General features: G+C 37.6%; 1 protein-coding gene across 4 annotated transcripts in view; it reads left to right on the top strand.

Moving 5' to 3' along the window:
* Window positions 1-17,801, top strand: part of MAP7D2 (MAP7 domain containing 2) — a 492,885-nt gene that overhangs the window by 338,962 nt on the left and 136,122 nt on the right. For 3 of the 4 annotated variants that reach the window (XM_053706403.1, XM_053706404.1, XM_053706405.1), the window contains 2 exons: window positions 8,438-8,563; window positions 10,611-10,762. In XM_053706403.1, coding sequence (XP_053562378.1) covers window positions 8,438-8,563; window positions 10,611-10,762 — 278 coding nt within the window. The remainder of the gene's footprint in view (window positions 1-8,437; window positions 8,564-10,610; window positions 10,763-17,801) is intronic. The other variant, XM_053706406.1, reaches the window with a different exon arrangement.

Raw genomic sequence — 17,801 nt, 5'->3', positions numbered from 1 at the left:
GCTCCAAGGGCTCATCACCAGTACCCTAGCGTCCCTAACATGTTTCGCCTTGCGGCTTTTTCAAAGGGTGAGCGCGCCGCTCACATACCGGTCTTTTAAAGCCTTATGATCACGCCTCCTTAATGACGCTATTGTTAGCAACCAGTCCTCATCATCCTCAGTATAGGACCCGCCTGTCATTGCGGTCCTAGTCTGATACATCCTGATACATTGCTAATCACGAATGTAACCTTATTGTTATATTTGAAGTTTTACCAAGCTTGCAATAGGTTACATTAAAGTGGCCTTATACATGTATATATGCGAACTTGTTGATAAAATGTAAGATAAGAACTTAAGGTTATTACATCCTTTAGTTGATTAAGAATGTTCCACAAAATATTTATATATTCGAAAATTATTACAATAACTTAATATAATCCATGTGATTTTTTAAAAACTTGTGATAATGTTTAGTGCATTAACCCTGTGACAGCAACTTTAAAGATGTGCTGTGTATAACAGGTGCTGACGACCTGCGTTGTGAATAGTTTTGTAATTTTTAAAATTATTATTATAACTAATATAGTCCTTTTCAGACAAGGCCACCCAGTCTATCTGACAGTTTTTTGTTTAAACCTCGCTTACTACATAGCACCTATTTCTTTAACTCTACTAATGTGTAGAATTCACATGAGTTATTAATGAATATAGGGGATAACTTTATTGTATAGTAGGTAGTGCCATTGGACACTCTCTTTTGTTCTAATGTTACAATTAACTTGTGTAAACTCACCCTGTATGACAGCGCGTCCGGCTGCCCACAGCAATTCGCTCTTTACCAATGAGGTGACATTTCCACATCTAAACCAAGAGCCATGCTAGCATACAGCACACTGTAAGATGGCTGGCATGGCTTTTGGTTTAGAGGTGAAAAAGTCACCTCATTGAGTGAAGAGCACCGTGCCATGAGTGGCCGGAGGTGCTGAGTTTAGCGAGAAGCCACCGCACAGAAAGGGTGTGTTTAGCACCCTTTTTTTACTTAGTGATCAATGAAAGTCCAGTTTATTTTTAGCAGTGGTACGTACATCCTAGTGTTTTTAAAACGCTTTGGATTTACCATCACTTTAATTATCATCATAAAGTCGTATTTCTTTCTAATGGTGGTGAGAGTCCAGAAGACCTTTCTCTTGGGAAATACATAACCTGCCCACCAGGATGAGGCAAAGACAGCCTACACCATAGCTTAAAGTATCTCTCCTACTTCCCTTTCCCTCCCAGAAGTTCTTTGCCTCATTTAGTAGGGGCAAGGATAGAGGTGTTCTGAATTTTAGTGAAAGTTACTTAAATGTACCTGGAAGAGTAGCAAAGTATTGGTGGTGCAAAGTAAATCTTCTCCCTGGAGTTGTGGTCACAATCCAACTACAGGTGTTGCTGGGATAATTCCTTAGCCTCCTCCTGTTTGGCCATAAAGGTGCATTCCTTTAGTATATTCTCAACTGTTAGTTACAGTAAAAATGGGCTTCTACTGCACCCTGGAGATTCAGCAGCTGAAGGGTAAGAGCAGTAGAGTGGGATCTTGCTGTGGGGTAAGTACCCAGGCCTCACATAGGCCACTTTGACCAGACATAACACTTTTAGCCCATTCCATTTTTGACTTTGCTGTGCAGGAGGTTTGTGCACAGGAGGGAACTGAGTGTTTTAATGTGGAGATATTTCCTAAAAATCTTTGAGTACCTTGGTGAGTGTCCATAGGGGTTCTCGGGTGTTTTTTACACTGTGGGAGCATGTTTGCCTTAGGAGCCCCTTCTTTAAATCTCTCCTTACAGGAGCACTGATGGAAGTGGTCTCTGGAAGAGGAGGGCAGGGCGCACTTCCCACTCTTGTTGGTGGGGAAGGAGTTGCGTATTTTCCCGCCACAAGAAGGCTTTTGCTGCACTCCCCACCTACTCTTTACTCTGCACATTCTGCTGCAGGAGACATAGCACTACATCCATCACTTGCTCTACAAATCGGTCTTGTAGCCCTGAGGGGGTAAAATTCCTATAGCGGAGCAGGGGTAGGCATTATTTGGATCGATTACAGCAATTAATACATTTTACTGTAATTTTTGGCAACTTTGTTAGTAGGTACAAACATTAGTTCTCACTTTTCCTATTTCTTGGGGTGCTTAAAAGGGTGCCTATTAATGTTATTTACATCTTTGGGGGTATAAAGGAGGTTTTAGGATCTCATTTTCTCTCATAGATGCATTTAACCCTTTTCACAATGTGAGTATCACAGCATTGTTTCCACAATGATTATTTCTTTACTTTTTCCAAGCACAGAGTCTACTGTAGGCCCACTTCCTGTATACACTACTCAGGGTGGCGTTACTGAATTTGCTCCAGACTTCATATACAGTCTATTACTGAGGCAGTAGCTGCTATGCCACTGGAAAGTAAACATAAGCGCAAGGCTATCTCTTCAACTAGAAGTGGAATCTCTGCTGGTCCCTCAACTTTCAGACAATTTCAGGATTCTTATCCTAAAAAATTATCTTCCTTTTCAGATGGAGAATTATCCTCTGAAGATTTACCCTCAAATTCATATAAGAAATCTGTGGATGCTACTTTTCAGTTTAAGATGGAACATCTGTGTTCTTTGCTTAAGAAGGTAAAGAAGTTAGATATCATCATCAGACCTAAATCTAAGGCACCTGAAACATTTTCTGTTCTCTTATTGGTTTCTGAGATTGTGTCAAAGGAATGGGACAAGCCTCAGGTTCCATTTACTCCTTCCCCTGCTTTTAAGAAACTTTTTCTTATCAGAGATGCTAATCTGGAACTGTGGCAATCATTCCTAAGGAAGATGGTGCGCTATCTACTTTGGCTAGAAGAACCACAATTCTTCTGGAGAAAAGCACTTTTTTTAAGGATCCCATGGACAGGAAGCTTGAGAGTTTCTTTAAGAATGCTTTCTTAGAAGGGGGAATATTTCAGCTGGTAGGGATTATAGCTGTGGTGGAACAAGCTACATCATTCTGGTGTGACTACCTATCTGATCTAGTCCCAGACTAATCATCCTTAGAGGATATCCAGGATTGCATTCAATGTTTAAAGATGGCAAATTATTTCATTTGTGATGCTGCTATTCAGATAATTTGCATCAATGCTAATAATAAGGCCTTAGCGGTCTTATCCAGGCGGCTCTTTGGTTAAAATTGTGGTCCGCTGGCATGGTATCTGAATCAAGATTCTTAAAATTAGCCTTTAACAGAAAAAGCTTGTTTGGCCCTGGCTTGGATTCTATTATTTAAACTGTGACAGGGCAAGGGAACCTTCTTGGCCCCAGTATAAGAAGTCTAGACCTAAGGGTAAATCTGGTAGTCATTTTCAGTCCTTTCGTCAAAACAAGAACTAGAGATAATAGATTCCTCCAAGTCCACCTGGAGACCAATTCCAGTCTGCAACAAGTCCAAGCAGACCAAAAAGTATGTCCCCGATACCAAGTCTGCATGAAGGTGTGGCCCCCAATCTTGACTCCGTTCAGTATCCTTGGGTACTGGAAACTGTATCTCTCGGTCTCGGCCTAAAATGGAGAGGGTTATTCTGTCTCACATCTTGAAAAGACCAGAAAAGAGAGCTGCTTTCTTTCAATGCGTAATGGATCTGGAGGATATATGTGTCATTGTCCCAGTTCTGTTGGCAGATCAAGGAAAGGGTTTTTATTCCAATTGGTTTATGGTCCCAAAAAGATTAGGTCACGTTCAGGCCCATCCTAGGCTTACAGACTTTGAACACATTATTGAGAGCCACTTCCTTCAAGATAGAAACCATCAGGTCCTTTCTGCCTCTTGTTCTTCAGGGTCAGTTCTTGTAGACTTGAAGGACACTAATCTACAAATTCCGATCTACAAGGAACATAATCCGTTTCTTCTCTTTGCAATTCTAGACAGACTTTATCAGTTTATAGCTCTGCCCTTTGGTCTTGGCACTGTGCCCAGAATTTTAATAAAAGTTCTGGGGGCTCTTCTCTCAGTTGTCAGTGCTCAATGAAGACTACTCTGGTTTCTTAACAGTCATGATTGGAAGGTCAATGTGGCCAAGAGTTCTCTCACTCCTCGAACAAGTGTGTCCTTTCTGGGAGTAATCATAGACTCAGTAGCTATGAGGGTATTTTTGACAGCCAAGCCCAAACTCAAGCTACAGTCAGCCTGTCTGAAGCTTCAGTTGCTTTCACATACTTCTTTCGCTCAGTGCATGGAGGCTGTGGGTCATATGGTGGCGGCTTCAGATGCCATGCTGTTTGCAAAGTGTCAGGATTTTTTCCCTGTTTTGTTTGCCATGTGCTGCTGGCAGCCATTTTACTCAACTCTCTTGCTGACTCCGGTGCATTCTGTGTGATGCTGCTCATTTCCTGCACTTCCTTTTACTGGTATACATCATCCGTGTGAGACAGTATGCAGTCTCAGAATTGTGATGTCATCACTTATTATTTAAAGGGTCTCTATTCAGTATGCTTTGCCCTTGCGTTGTCTCAGAGCTGTTTGTGAGAGCTCCTGTGTATTACCTGGCTGTCTGACATCCCTCCTGGTTCCTGATCCCTGGCTTGTTCTTGACTCTGCTGTTCTCCTTGCTCCTGATTTTGGCTCATCTGACTACTCGCTTTGGCTCCTGACTCGGCTCGTCTGACTACCAGCTCTGGTTTTGATTCTTGGCTTGTTATTTGACTTGTGGACTTTTTATTATTTTTTTGCTATTAATAAAGGTGTGATCATTTTTTGCACTTCTCGTCTCAGTCTGATTCCTGGCACCCTGACACAAAGTTTCATTTCCAGCCTCTCCAGCTCTGCATGCTGAGACAATGAAATAGAGAGAACTCCATCCTGTCTCAGTGCATTTGTACCTGTATTTAAGACAGTTTCTTTCTGGTGGATGTCTCCCATTCTGGTGTCTCGGGGTATGGGGTTCCTTCGTCCAGCGTGTGAAATAATCACCATGGATGGCCAGAATGGGGATCGGTCTATGGGCCAGCAAAGGGCTCAGGGTGTTTGGTCGCCTCAAGAAACACTGCTACCAATAAATGTCCTGGAAGGAAAGACTTTTGCATAATTTAGATGTATTCAGGGCATTTAGGTTTTGTTTACAGGCTATTAAGGACTTTTGTCAGTCTTCCACCTTATTTGTTTTGTTTTTAGGTAGACATAAGACCAAAAGGCTACTCTTAGTTGAATAGTTTGATTCACATTGCTTACTTGGAGGCAGGACAGCAGCAAACAGATCATTCTACTTGTTCTGTTTCTACTTCCTGGGCTTTAAAAAATTAAGCTTCAGTAGAACAAATTTTCCACAATTTTATCATGTTGAAGTTTTTGCCTCAGTTGAGGCTACTTTTGCTAGGAAGGTTTTTCAGGCGGTTGTTCCTGATGAATAGGTGCAAGCCTTTACCTTTTTGTACCACCCATTTTTTCATGGACTCCACAGCTTGGTTATTAGTTCCCAAGAGTAAGGTCTTGTGGACTCTCACCACCATTAGAAACAAAACATAACTTATTGTTAGGTGATAAATTAATTATTTTCTTGATGGTGAGAGTCCACAAACACACCTAATTTTTCTGATGACGTCAGTTCTAGTTTGCACCTCTTTACCCTACTATCCTTCTTACTTCTTCCCCCTATCCTTGGCTATATGTACTACTCAGAGGGAAAAGGAAGTAGGAGGGATAATTAAAGCTCTGGTGTAAGATGTCTTTGCCTCTTCCTGGTGGCCAGGTTATGTACTTCCCAACAAGAGTAAGATCTTGTGGACTCTCACCACCAAGAAATAAATTATGTTTTTGATAACTACATCTAACAAGTACAATATTCTTAGATTAAAAGTTTGATTTGATCTATATGTTTTACTCTTTATTAAACAAACAATTGTAATAATTAACTTTATTAACATGCAAATTGTGCACGAGAGAAATTTTACTTTGAAAAAAGTTTTCTTCAAACTTAGAAAGAGAGCAAACATAGGAAAGAGTTTTGAAAAGTGCAAAAACGGATGAGATGGAATACAGGTGTAAATTGTTCCCATATAAGGTATAGTGGGTGTTACCACCCCATGAATGCATTCAAAAGCAATTTGATAAATGGCTTACAATAGTGTTTTTTATACAGAATGGAATAGGGTCAAATTCAAAAAGTACATTTTAAGGTACATTTACATGGAAAATACAGAAGGATAAGCATTTACCCCAGTATCTGCAGCCTATTTTTTTCTGTACAGAGTTAGTTTTATAAAACTCTGTCGGTCTGTCTTTCTGTCTATCTATCTGTCTATCTATTGATCATACCCCCAATATAACACTACAAAATCTGTTGGCACTTTACACATAAGCATAATATTAATAGTAATGGGAGCGTAATGTATAAAAACAAGATAATGTAGAGAGAGTTTAGTACAACATATCATGTGGGGTTGTTAGTTTACAGTATAGCAGTTTACTTATTAGAATGTTGTTCCCATTTCTAATAATGTTTGACCATACAATCCACTTTTTTTTCTGAACAATGGTAGTTACACCACAAGTAAAGTCAAGTTGAAAAAACAAAAAGTAACAGAAATTAAAACTTCTGTTCTGGTACAATTATTGTCTGGAAGATTTGGCACCTGTCAGAGCTGTAGATCTCTGCTCGGGTGTGTCTGAATGTTTGTTATTATTTGGTGCTGTGCAGTAGACTGGAATCTGATCCATCAGTCACCTAGGGCTGTGCCAGCACTGCAGTATCTATTTCCTGATCAGCTGAGACGTGTAAGCAGTTATTGTGATGGAGGTCGGCATGTTAGCAGTAAAGTGGTGTAAATGTCTCCTGCAAAATATTTTAGTAAGATGAGAAACAAGTAAAATAACCAGAGGTAAAAACTCTTTCATGGTAAATAAGCCCTTTATAACCATATCTGCTTTGCATATCATTTCACCTTGTGTATGTCACTTTGTCATTATGCCTTGTTTTGTATATTCATCTTCAAGCATATAAATGTGGTGCAATGAATATGTTATTGTAGCGATATTTAATCATGGTATAGTTTGTCTGATTAAAATAGATAAAAGTGATTAAATTGACATTTACAATAGTATCAGCTGTGTGCTTCCTATTAAAGGGACATGAACTTCAAACATTTTCTTTTATGATTCAGACAGAGTATGCAGTTTTAAACAACTTTTAAATTTATTTCTATAAGCAAATTTGCTTTGTACTCTTGGTATCCTTTGTTAAAAGCATACACAGGTAGGATCAGCAGCAGCAGTGGACTACTGGGTGCTAGCTGTTGATTGGTGGCTGCACACATATGCCTCTTATCGGTGTCCTACCCGTTGTGTTCAGCTACCTCCCAGTAGTCCTTTGCTGCTCTTTCAACAAAGGATACCAAGAAAATGAAGGAAATTGGATAATAGAATTAGATTGGAAAGTTGCTTAAAATCACATGTTCTATCTGAATCATGAAAGAAACATTTTGTGTTTCATGTCTTTTTAATGCTCATTGGCTAATAGGCACTTCCTGCTAATGCTTATTGGCTGACAGTCAAGACCTGCTGATAGGTACACAGAGCATTCGCAGGAAGTACCTTATCAGCCAATCAGCATTAGTAGGAAGCACACTACTGATCCAGTTAAATAACCTATACTTCACATATTTTCAGGAAAAACACAGTACTTTAAATGCTACTTTTTCATATAACCGATAGTGACGTTTTTTAATACATTTGTTTTAAATGCAAGTGCATTTTATATATACAATCAATGAAAGTAGTCTCTACCCTTTTTCTGCTCCAGATTGGAAACCTAATGGAACCTTCCTTTAAACCTTTACATTAAAAGGACAATAAAGTAAAAATGACACTTTAATGGTCAGAGTATGCATTTGTAAACAACTTTCCAATGTACTTCTATTATCTAATTTGCTTCCTGCCTCTGTTATCCTTTGTTTAAGAGTAAATCTAGGTAAACCTAGAAATGCACTACTGGGAGCTAGCTGGTAATTGGTGGCTGCACTTATATGGCTCACCAGATGTGATTAGCTAGCTCCCAGTAGTGTGTTGTTGTTCTGAAGCTTTCAACAAAAGATACCAAAAGAACAAGACAAATTAGACAATAGAGGTAAACTGGAAAGTTGTTTGAAAATGGCATTTTCTGTCTGAATCATAAACATTTCATGCTGACTTTACTAGATGCCTTTTAAAGGGTTTGTCAGTTTTTATGTTGGCCAGGTCTTAAAAACATCTGCAGGCAACTTTGATTTCTTATATAAAACTTGCATTTACCCACTAAAATGATAAATCAGAGAATGTTAAGGGTATATTAATTTAACCCTTTCTGTTTCTTCATATCCTCTGCTTCATTCTTTTGTTAACCATCCATTTTCTTTTGCTAATTCCATTGTTTCATGTGCGTTTTGTTTTAATTTGAATTGCTTTGCTTCCATCCTTCAGCCCATCGCATGTATCTTAGTCCCACGGAAAGTTTCATTGTTAGCCGACTGTTGACTCCAACACATTCCTCTTTAGCCAGGAGCCGAAGTACATCTGTGCTCAATGAGCATAACCTTTCCTTGTCAGGTAATATGGAAAGGAGATTAATGGTATGGGCTTAACCATGTGCAATGAGTAACCCTATGAAACAATGTATTATGCTGAAATTCCCACATATGTGTGTCCAAAATAATATGACACAAAAAATAACTTCCCATAAAATATTCAGTTATGCTTGCACTATATATTGTCCAAGAGTTTGGAAAACAGCACTCTGTGTGGGGCATGGAACCCTGGGTCAGCCACCTCCAAATTGTACACGGGAAAATTATTAAGCGCTGATTGTAGGCCCAAAGTGTTGTCCATTCCAAACTTACATCAAAAATAACAGAAGAATATAGCCTCTCCCCTGTGCTCTTGAAAGCTACTGTTTTTTGGCTAATTTTTCAAATTGAAATATTCATTCAGATTTAAATTGGTTTATTGTCTTCAGATTTATGTCTGCTATTTGGTCTGGCCCTACACATTGGTGCCAAATAGCTGGGTTGATGAAAGAGAAAAGGACTCTAACAGCTTTTACATGTTTCAAGACTGATTACTGTAGATAGACTATAAGGTCGATATTTGAATGAAAATAATCTCTTTTGATTAAATTGTGGTTTGGCTCTCTAGATGTCATGTGCTGAATTAAAATTTTCAGTAATTTGACTTGGTGCAGCCATATCGCTCTAGGCACATTGGGCAAGTAATCCACGTCTAAGTGTGCTTTTCACAGAGGAGAACTTTCTTGATGTATATCAGTCTGATCCCGCCTAGCAAGGTCAGTCCAGCTCTGAAATACCAGGCAATTCTCGTCTGAACAAGGAAAATGTCAACCTTAGGCAATCGTTTCGGCCTCCTTTGGGCCTCGTCAGTGAGGTGCAGCCATATCGATAGAGTGGGCAAGGGGTCCACATCTAATTTCCCCCATTACTCCTAGGGAGATTTCCCCATGGTCATAATACATATACAAATAGAAAGAGAAGCAATCTTCCAGGAACGAACAGCTCAGTGGTTTGTTCTATGGCCTGGTTACCACCTGGGAGTAGCTTCTTTCAGCCAAATTGTGCTTTTCACAGAGGAGAACTTTTCTGAAGTATATCAGCCTGATCCCATCTAGCAAGGTCAGCTCATTTCCGAAATACCAGGCAATTCTCTGAACAAGAAAAATGGCAAACCCAGACAATCGTTTCAACCTCAGCCATATCCCTCTAGGCACATTGGGCAAGATGTCCATGTCTGGTTTCCCCATCACCGCCAGGGAGACTTTTCCCAGGGTCATATTATATATACAGACAGAAAGAGAAGCAATCTTCTAATTATAAAACAATTATACCTTTCCTAACAAAATGACAGTGGCAGTCATTGCCTACGCCTCTAAATAATTACAAAGTAGTGTTTTATGTCTATTTCAGACTGTTTATTTTGACAGCATGGAAGTGCATGCCTCTGCGAAACTGGCCTGTGGGAAACCTGCTCACTGGTTGGTTGATGGGGAATCCTTCCACATCTGTGAGGGTGCAGGACACACCCCACAAATATAAAAACAAAAACAATGTGTATTTTTTTTTTTCTTTCAGCTCATTTATATTTATTTTAAATATCGTTAGCTAATAATTTCTACTTAAAGCTTTAAAAAAAAAAAGACTAAACCTATGATGCAAAAAGAAAACAAACCACTCATAAGAGGTTATTGAACAGCTGTATGTAATTCCTTCTGAGAAATATTGTTTTTCTTATATCCTAGACAAATTGTAAAATAGAAATACATAATATATGGGTTGGAATATAATCCAGACTTAGATATGTGTTTATTCAACATTGTTCTTTGGTTTAATGTATATTTTCTTTTTGTATCTATTACTTTATTTATTTTTATTTAAAATATGTTCTGTCAGATCATGTAAATAAAACAAACACTAAAGACCAGCTATTAGTGCTGGCAGCACATAGGTACTGTAATATCATTTTCACTTGAAATATGTTGGTCTTGTTTGTAACATATTTATTTGTCTTTCCCTCCCACTTTTCCTTTCTCTCTGCACCTCCCTCTGCATGTTCTCTCATGGCTCGTCTTTGTGCTATAACTCTTTAGTCTTCCATGTCTGTTCTCGTACAGTAGCTACTAGTCCTATAAAATCGCCATGCAAGCCTTCTCCTGCAAGAAGCACAGAAAGGAAGAGAGGTGTGACACCAGCTAATGTATTCAATGGAGCTAAGATTGCCACTTCCCCTGACTCTGTACCGGTAAGAGGATGCGGATTTTATTTTTACTTCTATTATAACTTAACATTTTGCACTAGGTATGTTTGTTTGTGTGTGTGTGTGTGTGTATGTATGTATGTGTATATATATATATATATATGTGTATATATGTTTATGTATGTGTATATATGTATGTATATATGTATATATATATATATATATGTGTATATATGTTTATGTATGTGTATATATGTATGTATATATGTATATATATATATATATATATATGTGTATATATGTTTATGTATGTGTATATATGTATATGTGTGTATATATATATATATATATATATATATATATATATATATATATATATATATATATATATATATGTATATGTATACAAATTAGAAGGAGAGATTCAAATCCGAGGTAGGTAAAAGAAGGCTTTATTGATATACATCCATATAAAAACACATGTTAGAGTAGGACTAACAGGTTTTACGCGTTTCGGCTGGGTGCTGTATTCATAAACTTTATGTATATGTATGTGTGTGTATATATATATATATATATATATATATATATATATATATATATATATATGTGTGTGTATATATATATATATGAATGTGTGTGTGTGTGTGTATATATATATATATATATATATATATATATATATATATATATATATATCGCAAATAATGAAAAAGAAATTTAGTGAAATAAAATAAAGTCACTGTAAAGACTGGGTATTCAGCACTCTTTTAAAAAGACATTTTACAAAATTACAACACTCAAAATTTATACCAAAGTTAGGTTTACTATCACACTGTGTCGAGCGTAGGCCCATCAAACTGACAGAATACCGTTACACTGTGTAAAGTAAATGTCGTGGTTAAAAGTACAAAAAAATTAAACCAAAATATATTCACATATATTTAAAAATATTAGGACCGGTCCCGTTGAATTGACATGTAGTTTGTATAAACTTAGTAGAAATGATTATTGACTATTTTAGTAACAGTACTACAGCTGAGTAAGCGCAGATCAAAAACATCTAGTTAGATTCTCAGACCCATTTGGGTTTTAGTGAAAACTGAGGTAGCTGAGGTTTAAAAGATCTGTGCATAGTAACTTGTCGTATTATGGACAATGACACAATGTATTCTATTACTTAGCAGTGCATAATCTCTAGGGAGATATTATACATAGTCAAGCGTACATAAACAATAGCAAAATCACTATATTTTATAGGCAGAGATGCAGCGAAGTTATACCATCAGAGCCACCAAGGGGCTATGTACATTCAGTATCAAAGGGCTGCTAGTCTATTATAGACTGTTTAAATGTTAAAGGGACACCAAACCCAATATTTTTCTTTTGTGATTCAGATACAGCATGCAATTTTAAGCAACTTTTTAATTTACTCCTATTATCAATTTTTCTTCTTTCTCTTGCTATCTTTATTTGAAATAAAAGCCATCTAAGCTTTTTTGGGTTAAGAACTCTCGACAGCACTTTTTGATTGGTGGATGGATTTTTTCCACCAGTCAGCAAGGACAACCCAGGTTGTTCACCAAAATGGGCCGGCATCTAAACTTAGATTTTTGCATTTCAAATAAAGATACCAAGAGAATAAAGAAAATTTGATAATAGGAGTAAATTAGAAAGTTGCTTAAAAATTCATGCTCTATCTGAATCACAAAAGAAAAATTTTGGGTTCAGAGACCCTTTAAGTCCTTTTCTAAATTATATATATATATATATATATATATATATATATATAATTATATATATACTTCTTTAAATAAAGCTAAAGTGGGGAGTAGGCTATTTTAAGTTAATAGAGCTGAGTCATAAATTTAGACAAAGCAGAACCTGTTTAAAGTTTTCAAAATGCAGACCCTTAAAATGCATATTGAATGAACTTTAGAAAAGAAGAGTATTGTTGTGACTTAATAAGTAACTACACAAGAGACAGGGATATCAGCATTTTCTTTTTTATTTTGGTTATAATAACCTTAACAATCATCCCCATTCGGGAAAAACACAGTGCAATAAAGTTCATGCAAGCCTATACCAGATAAAGACCCTGATACTTGCCTATACATAAGAACCACATCCAGAAAGTACACGGTAAAGCTAAGGCCATACAGTCCTAGGACATCAGTTTGCAACATTCACACATAAATCAAGTACTTATAAGACCAATTCAACAAAGAACACCTCTAACAGCGGATGGCAGTGCAGGAGCTGCACTAATTGGCCATCATGTTAACCCATGAGGATCTATATTTGCTAAAAAAAGATATTTACATTAGCCGTATTGGTTATTGTTATACATAAAAAGCAGTGAGCTTTATGGCAACCAATTTATAAGCACATAGGAAAAGCTTGGCTTGTGATCGATAACATTAGACCAAGGGGAAACCGAGCAACACCTATTTCAGAGGGCACCCCTAACATATATGAAGGATATGGTGTCATGAAATTAAATTGTAGAGGATCTATGTTCGGTCCCCCTAATCTTAGGTCACAGTGGTACCGCTTGGCAAATTGTTAAATTCAAATGAAATTACAGTGTAGCTACAATAAAAACAAAGTAACAAGTCACGTGGGGGTGAAACGCGCGTCGGCAGTGACGTGCACAGAGCGGGCTGCTCAGTCTTGGAACAAGCAAGTTTGCAACTAAGTCGAAACAATTGGAAACAAAGTCGGCAGTTTACAGGTTTAGCCAAGCTGTTTGGATACACGATTGCTGGTCTTTTGCCTTGGATGATTGCCTCAACAGACATCGTGATTTTGCCGCAACAGAGGGAAGGAATTCTACCCCTCTGAAGACGTAATTATATGGCGTTTTGCCCATCAGGCACATGTTTAACTTGCACTCTGGACGGTTCTCATTAACAGCACTACAAGTTTGGAGGAAACCTATCATATTGCCTGACATGTTGTCTATTAAGAATATTATGACAACGGTTAACCAATGTATATAATACCTGTTACTTTGTTTTCATTGTAGCTACACTGTAATTTCATTTGAATTTAACAATTTGCCAAGCGGTACCACTGTGACCTAAGATTAGGGGGACCGAACATAGATCCTCTACAATTTAATTTCATGACACCATATCCTTCATATATGTTAGGGGTGCCCTCTGAAATAGGTGTTGCTCGGTTTCCCCTTGGTCTAATGTTATCGATCACAAGCCAAGCTTTTCCTATGTACTTATAAATTGGTTGCCATAAAGCTCACTGCTTTTTATGTATAACAATAACCAATATTGGCTAATGTAAATTTCCTTTTTAGCAAATATAGATCCTCATGGGTTAACATGATGGCCAATTAGTGCAGCTCCTGCACTGCCATCCGCTATTAGAGGTGTTATTTGTTGAATTGGTCTTATAAGTACTTGATTTATGTGTGAATGTTGCAAACTGATGTCTTAGGACTGTATGGACTTAGCTTTACCGTGTACTTTCTGGATGTGGTTCTTATGTATAGCCAAGTATCAGGGTCTTTATCTGGTATAGGCTTGCATGAACTTTATTGCACTGTGTTTTTCCCGAATGGGGATGATTGTTAAGGTTATTATAACCAAAATAAAAAAGAAAATGCCGATATCCCTGTCTCTTGTGTAGTTACTTATTAGGTCACTACAATACTCTTCTTTTCTAAAGTTCATTCAATATATATACTTCTCTCTGTGTGTACTTAGTCTCCCTATAGGAAAAAGGGGAAACCAGACGCGGACTCCTTGCTCAGTGTGCTTAAAGCAATATGGCTACACCTCACTGACGAGGTCCAATGAAGGCCGAAACGATCGTCTGGGGTTGCTGTGTTCCTTGTTCAGAGAGGAATTGCCTGGTATTTCGGCGCTGGACTGACCGTAATAGGCGGGATCAGACTGATATACTACAGGAAAGTTCTTCTCTGTGAAAAGCATTACTGGGCTAAAAGAAGCTGCACCCAGGTGGTAAATCGCCATAGAACAGGCTAACAATAGTATTGAGCCAGTTGTTCGTCACACACACTTGTACTCATAAGTTTACATACCCTGGCAGATTTTATGATTTCTTGGCCATTTTTCAGAAAATATGAATGATAACACAAAAACTTTTCTTTCACTCATGGTTAGTGTTTGGCTGAAGCCATTTATTATCAATCAAAAGTTTACATAACCTGGTGATTTTGGCCTGATAACATGCACATAAGTTGACACAAATGGGTTTGAATGGCTATTAAAGGTAATCATCCTCACCTGTGATCTGTTTGCTTGTAATTAGTGTGTGTGTATAAAAGGTCAATGAGTTTCTGGACTCATGACAGACCCTTGCATCTTTTATCCAATGCAACACTGATATTTCTGGATTCTGAGTCATAGGGAAAGCAAAACAATTGTCAAAGGATCTGCAGGAAATGGTAGATGAACTGTATGAAACAGGAAAGGGATATAAAAAAGATATCTAAGGAATTGAGAATTCCAATCAGTAGTGTTCAAACTATAATCAATAAGTGGAAAATGAGGGGTCCTGTTGAAACCAAACCACGGTCATGTAGACCAACTAAAATTTCAGCCACAACTGCCAGGAAAATTGTTTGGGATGCAAAGAAAACCCCACAAATAACTTCAGGTGAAATGCAGGACTCTCTGAAAACATGTGGTGTGGCTGTTTCAAGATGCACAATAAGGAGGCACTTGAAGAAAGATGGGCTGCATGGTCGAGTCACCAGAAGAAAGCCATTTCTATGCTTACAATACACCAAACAGCACAGAGACAAGCCTCAAACCTTCTGTCACAAAGTCATTTGGAGTGATGAGACCAAAATAAAGCTTTTTGGCCACAACTATAAACGCTACATTTGGAGAGGAGTCAACAAGGCCTATGATGAAAGATACACCATTCCTACTGTGAAACACGGAGGTGGATCACTGATGTTTTGGGGATGTGTGAGCTACAAAGGCACAGGAAATTTGGTCAGAATTGATGGCAAGATGAATGCAGTATGTTATCAAAAAAATACTGGAGGAAAATTTGCATTCATCAGCTCGGAAGCTGCGCATGGGACGTACTTGGACATTCCAACATGACAATGATCCTAAACACAAGGCCAAGTCGACCTGTCATTGGCTACAGTAGAATAAAGTGAAGGTTCTGGAGTGGCCATCTCCGTCTCCTGACCTCAATATCATTGAGCCACTCTGGGGAGATCTCAAACGTGCAGTTCATGCAAGACGGCCCACGAATTTACAGGAACTGGAGGCTTTTTGCCAGGAAGAATGGGCAGCTTTACCATCTGAGAAGATAAAGAGCCTCATCCACAAATACCACAAAAGACTTCAAGCTGTCATTGATGTTAAAGGGGGCAATACACGGTATTAAGAACTTTTGATCAGGGTCATTTGGATAGTTTCTGTTGTCATTATGATTTATAAAGAGTAAACACAGTTGATCGATAATAAATTGTTTCAGCTAAACACTAACCATGAGTGAAAGAAAACTTTTTGTGTTATCATTCATATTTTCTGAAAAATGTATGTTTGTGTGTGTGTATATATATATATATATATATATATATATATATATACATACATATGTATGTGTGTGTGTATACTGTGTGTATATATATATATATATATATATATGTATGTGTGTGTATTGTGTGTGTGTGTGTGTGTGTGTGTGTGTGTGTGTATATATATATATATGGGTTCTGATGAAGAGGAGCATTCCCCGAAACGTCACTAAATAATAAATCTGTTTGATACTTAAGACATACTTGCCATATCTTAACCCTATTCTAGCACCCTGGCATATGATGGACTGTTTGTGAGAGTGCACCTGACTCACTTTGTATGTATGTGTGTATATATATATATATATATATATAACACACAGAAAACCTGGCACTCGCCAGCAGATACTCAGTAATGTTTAAAAGCAAAACTGGGGGAAGTCAGTTACATTTGGCGCCAAAAGATCAAGCCCAGGACCACGTCAAGGTCTCCCCCTTACTGGGACTCAGACTGCGGTCCATTCCTGTGTTTTGTATTTACATAGGGAAGGTTACAAAAGCCTGTGTCACCCTGGGAGGTTCCCAGTTGGTTTGTTTGAAAGTATGCATTTTTTGGATGCTGGTTTAGGGCTAGACTTCAGAATAGCTTCTGGAATTATTCATAAAGGTATTATAATTGACCTTCTACTAGGACAATTCTGTATTAACAAGAATAACTGAACTTGTTAAAAAGGAATAAATGATTGTTTTATGTGCAGCAAATCTCTGTTGCAAACTTTTTTTTCTGGATGGAGTCAAATAAGGACCCAGCAGCTAATTACTTTAGAGTGGAACAAATTTATGAAGGACTAGCAAAAATATTATGACAATGTCTCAAGAATACACAAAATGATTATGTCCCTATAAAGCCATATATAGCATTGTTTACTTGTAATATCCTGCATGATGGTCTGACCAGCTAGTGGCTACTGTTTTGAAGCAGGATTCACTGGAGAATGGAAAATTAGGACACTAGGGGGTAATATAGGAGTGAGCTGGGCGGGCACAGCAAGCTCTGTGTGAGCAGTTCTGCTATATTTTTACTATTTGTAATGTTAATAGTTTCATGAAACCATCATGATAGGGAAATTAAGCTACTGTAAGTTTATTGTTCTTTCCATTATTATGACTTGTCAAATGCTGGATGCTCATTCAGCAAGGTTTGCCTTTACTTCTTGGGAAGAAAAAGTTAAGGGATAAGAAATAGAACTATATGATAGGAAAGCATTGCTATTAGTATTGCATTATGATATATAATAAGTTTTATTAGCACCATTACATTTTGTAGTATTTTACTAAGGTGTTAGGTGAATGCCAACTGTGGTGAGTCAAGAAATAAAAATATTTAATTTTACATGCAGTAAGTTTGACCATCCACTACAGATACAAATACATACAGAAAGAGTCTGTCATGATTGAACAACAGTTCAGTGACTTGTTCTATGGCCCTTTTACCACCTGGGGGTAGCTTGTTTTAGCTCAATTGTGCTTTTTACAGAGGAAAACTTTCCTGAAGTATAT

This window comes from Bombina bombina, chromosome 3 (genome assembly GCF_027579735.1).
Source record: "Bombina bombina isolate aBomBom1 chromosome 3, aBomBom1.pri, whole genome shotgun sequence".
NCBI lineage: Eukaryota > Metazoa > Chordata > Amphibia > Anura > Bombinatoridae > Bombina > Bombina bombina.
Note: the sequence above shows the minus strand (reverse complement) of the source record. Positions and strands in the feature narration are given on the sequence as shown.